This window comes from Elephantulus edwardii, unplaced genomic scaffold (genome assembly GCF_000299155.1).
Source record: "Elephantulus edwardii isolate Elephantulus edwardi_28Jun2011 unplaced genomic scaffold, EleEdw1.0 scaffold00185, whole genome shotgun sequence".
Lineage (NCBI taxonomy): Eukaryota > Metazoa > Chordata > Mammalia > Macroscelidea > Macroscelididae > Elephantulus > Elephantulus edwardii.
Genome location: NW_006399935.1, coordinates 4,053,464 through 4,057,381, shown reverse-complemented (window position 1 = coordinate 4,057,381; position 3,918 = coordinate 4,053,464). Strand labels below are relative to the sequence as shown.

Here is a 3,918-nt window from a genome sequence, read left to right as displayed (position 1 = left end):
GTTGAATATACCATGGACTGCTAGGAAAACAAACAGGTTTGTCCTGGAGAGGGTGAAGCCGGAATGCTCCTTGGAGTCAAGGATTCTGAAGTTTCGTCTGACATACTTTGGACGTGTTGCAAGGAGGCTCTGGTCCTTGCAGAGAGACTTCATGCTTGGGAGAGTGGAGGGACGGTGCAGGAGAGGAAGACCCTTGATGAGATGGATCGATTCTGTGACTGGAGTGATGGGAATGAGTGTGTTTGAGACAGCGAGGTTGGCACAGGATAGAACAGCATTTAGGGCTCTTGTACATAGGGTCTCTATGAGTCACAAGGGACTCCATGGCACAACACAACCACCACCACCACAGCAACAAAGCCACAAGAGCTCCCTCCATGGTCCTGAGCTCACTTTTAGGATTTGCATAACCCTACTCTATTGGATTGGAAGGAGGAGTTGCATCCACTTCCGTAATAGCTTGCCTCCAGAAACCCTATGAACTTGGAGAGAGGATTAAAGGCACCCAAGCGTCGAGGACTCTCCTTCATAGGGTCGCTATGAGTCGCCTGCGACTCGACGGCACTTAACAACAACAATCTATTGGAAAAAGTAAACCACTGGTCTTTGTGTCTCTCACTGTACCAACACCAAGCTGTTTTGGTTGCTATGACTGTGTAGAAAAATAACATGGTTTTTGAGGTGACATAGTCCTCCTTCTGGGAGCTCTGGGGCTAAGTCCATCACAGCTTACACAGTTACCCCAAAACTGCTTCACTCCATGGGTTCGAACTCACCGGCCCCAGCTCCGAGTGACAAAGACAGATACTTTTCTCCCTTTGGGGTTCACAGTGTTGGGAACACGCTGGAGGGTCGTTCGTTCCAAGTCAGAACTGGATGATGGGCCTGAGTGTTTCTTCCTGAACCCTGTCTTCCTATATGACCCCTGAGAAGGTGTAGGGAGCGCCATGTCTCAGGACCTGCAGCTGAGTCTTCATTCCAGGTCCGTGCAAGACTTTAAAACAGACGGAAGGGCTGGCTCTTGGCTGGCTCTGCTGACACTCACACCAAGCGCCTAGTTTCGCCCTCCTGCACTGCCTTCCTCCTCATCCTTTCAAGTCCGTGATCACACTCAGGGTGCCCTGCTTTCTTCTTCCTGACTGGTCTTCATCGTCTTCAGATGCTGTTTGCTTTGACCCTCTGCGGTAGTCAGGCGCCGTCTAAGTTCTTCACCATGGCATCCAGAGCGCCCATCCTAAGTGGTCCTCCCAGGGCAGGTCGAATAGAGCAGAGCCACATTACAGGAGCTGCCTGGGTGTCACCTAATTGCTGGTGTTAGTATCACTGAGGGCTTCCAGCTCCTGGTGACTATGAGAACAGATCTGAGCCTGGCCCTGCCCGGTGCAGCCCTCACGGCTTCCTGTGTGCCCCACCCTGCTTGCTGTCAAGGCGTCCGTCCAGCCTGTCAACGGCCTTCTTCTCTTTCATTGATCCTCTCCCAGAATGAGGCCACAGTGAGGCCTTTATCCCAGGACCTCCTGACAACATGCGCCAAGTATGTGAGATGCAGTTTCACCATCCTCGCCTGTCAGGAGAGATCAGGTCCATTTGAAAGTTGGAGGATGAGTAAGGAAGACCTGAGAAGAACTGATGACTTTGAATCGTGGTGTTGACAGAGAACTGAGCACAGCACGGACAGAAGGACAGGGGCAGACGAGCAGTGGGCAGGCAGCGAGGGTGCTCCTGGGAGGCGAGGAGGGTGAAACTGCATCTCACCCATTCTTCCGTTTGTTGTTGTTGTTGTTGTTGTGTGCTGCTTCGTCTGAACTGACCCAGAGCTGCCCCTCCAGTGGGCTTTCAGCGGCAGTAGATGGTGCACAAGGAGGCTGTCCCGCTTTCCTCCTCAGAGCAGCTGGGGAATTTGAATCATGTACCTTTGGGTTGGCAGTGCGACTCCCTACCGCTCAGCCACCAGCCTTTCAAAACCCACTGGAGGGTCAGGGGTGGGTTGGTTCTGACCTGACAACAGAGTTTTTATTCATCCCTAGGGGTGGATATAGTCCCAACAGCATTTTCTTTTTTTTTTTTAAAGACATGTAAAACTTTATTTCTAATAATGCCTTCACAAATTTCATAATAGAAGAAAGCTCTTTTCTACCCCTCAACTCAAAGAGCTCATAAAGATGAGGACATTAGGGTGAATGTTTACATTTAAAATTTAACTTTTAAAAACATTTTTGTTTGGTTTTGGTTTTTTAAGCCAGTCAAATTCAGCAGTGGGAGGTTGTATACCAACTTTAGTTGCACTAATGTTAATCGTTTCTGATAACCCACTACCACCAGACCAGCCTAAATGTTTAGGTTTGGGGTGTTTTTTTGTTTTTTTTTAAATTTACTTATTAATTTTAATGAAAGTTTACAGAGACTTAGGATTTCCAGTCATTCATTGTTGCACTTTTCTCCTTGCCACCACCCCAGCCTAAATTTTTTTTCAAAGTGACAAAAAGATAGTGTCTATAATAATCCCCCCACCTTCCAAGAGAACAGTCCTGGCCTAGTCACAGTCTCGGGTTTGGCAAGGTCACCTCAGCTTTCAGGGTGTTAAGTGTCGACCCTTTCGACCTTTTACGATTTCCTGGTGCACAGATCACTTGATGAGGTAGAAGAGTTATTCGTACGTAAACTCCCGGGAGGAGACACAATTTTTAAGCTTTTGCATTTATCACTGGCTTTTCAACAAGTCTAACACAAGTTCTCTATAAACACAGCATGCGATAGGAATATGACCAGTGACATCCGAGCGCCTAGGCATAAGTGTCACTGAACTTTTGATGAGAATCCCCGGAGGACTCCGAGTAACCTGAACACAGGAGGGAAGAAGCTGAAAGTTTCTGGTGACAGGACAGCCGCTTCCCAGACGCGTTCCTGAGGCATCACCCCCAGGTTGCACAGGAAAGGCTGTTGTGTCAACGTGACACGGAGCCAGAATTCCATACCATCACCTCCTCCAAACTAACAGGCAAGACAAGGAGCACCAGGAATGCTCGGACCACCACGAAGTGTTCGCGGCACCTGACATTGTCACCCAGGAAGCACCACTAGTAGGAAAGGGACCGATAGCATTTCCTAAGCCGAAGAGCCTGGTCCACTGAGTGAAGCGCTGAGGGGTGAGCGTGGCCCCGACCTGGCTCAAGGCGCTCTCCAGCAGGCTCCACAGCGCCCAAGCACAGAGTCCAGGAGCTGAATTTACGTTCTATGTTCGACTACTTCAGTCCTCTAGACAGAGGCACAAGGAAAGATACACCATGCTGGGGAAGCAGAGGGTCCTCAGAGAGAGGAAAATTCACAATGAGATGGACTGACAATGGACTTGCGACAATGGGCTTGCGTGTGACAGTGGGTGAGATGGGGCAGGACCAGGGCGAGGTTTGGATTGGTTCTTCACAGCGGCCCTGGGAGTCCTAGTCGGCTGGCCGAGTCCTAGTCGACTGGCCAGCACCTCACCACACAGGGACCTTATTCAGATGACAATCCTTGGAATCCAGTTCGAGATACACATCCCAGGAAATGGCAAAATGGAAGCATTTGTCAGCAGACTTGACTATGAAGCTCTGGTGGCCTAGTGTGGAAGGAGTTGCATTATGAAGTTAGGAAGTTTGAATCCACCAGCCTCTCTGGGGGAGAAAAATGGACTATCTCCCCCTCTCTGATTTACATCCCCTGAAAACCCACTGGAGGGTCAGCTAGGGGTTGGTTCTGACTCAACTGTTTACACACACTCATGGGCATGCACACACATCTTCTGTATGTGTGTACAAGATAGATGGCTATAAACACCCTTTGATGATTAAAGCACTCAACAAAATAGGATTAGAGGGGAATTTCTTCAACATAGTAAAAAGTATCTATGAAAACCCAAGAGCCAACATTGTTCTTAAT

The 3,918-nt window shown here is 49.1% G+C and overlaps 1 protein-coding gene across 1 annotated transcript in view; it reads right to left on the bottom strand.

The window, feature by feature from the left end:
* The window catches only part of FUT3 (fucosyltransferase 3 (galactoside 3(4)-L-fucosyltransferase, Lewis blood group)), a 30,498-nt gene that overhangs the window by 22,102 nt on the left and 4,478 nt on the right, over positions 1-3,918 (bottom strand). Inside the window, exons 2-3 of the mRNA XM_006896430.1 lie at positions 2,976-3,077; positions 2,767-2,839 (exon numbers count right to left, since the gene is read on the bottom strand). Of these exons, the coding sequence (XP_006896492.1) occupies positions 2,767-2,839; positions 2,976-3,077 (175 nt within the window). The remainder of the gene's footprint in view (positions 1-2,766; positions 2,840-2,975; positions 3,078-3,918) is intronic.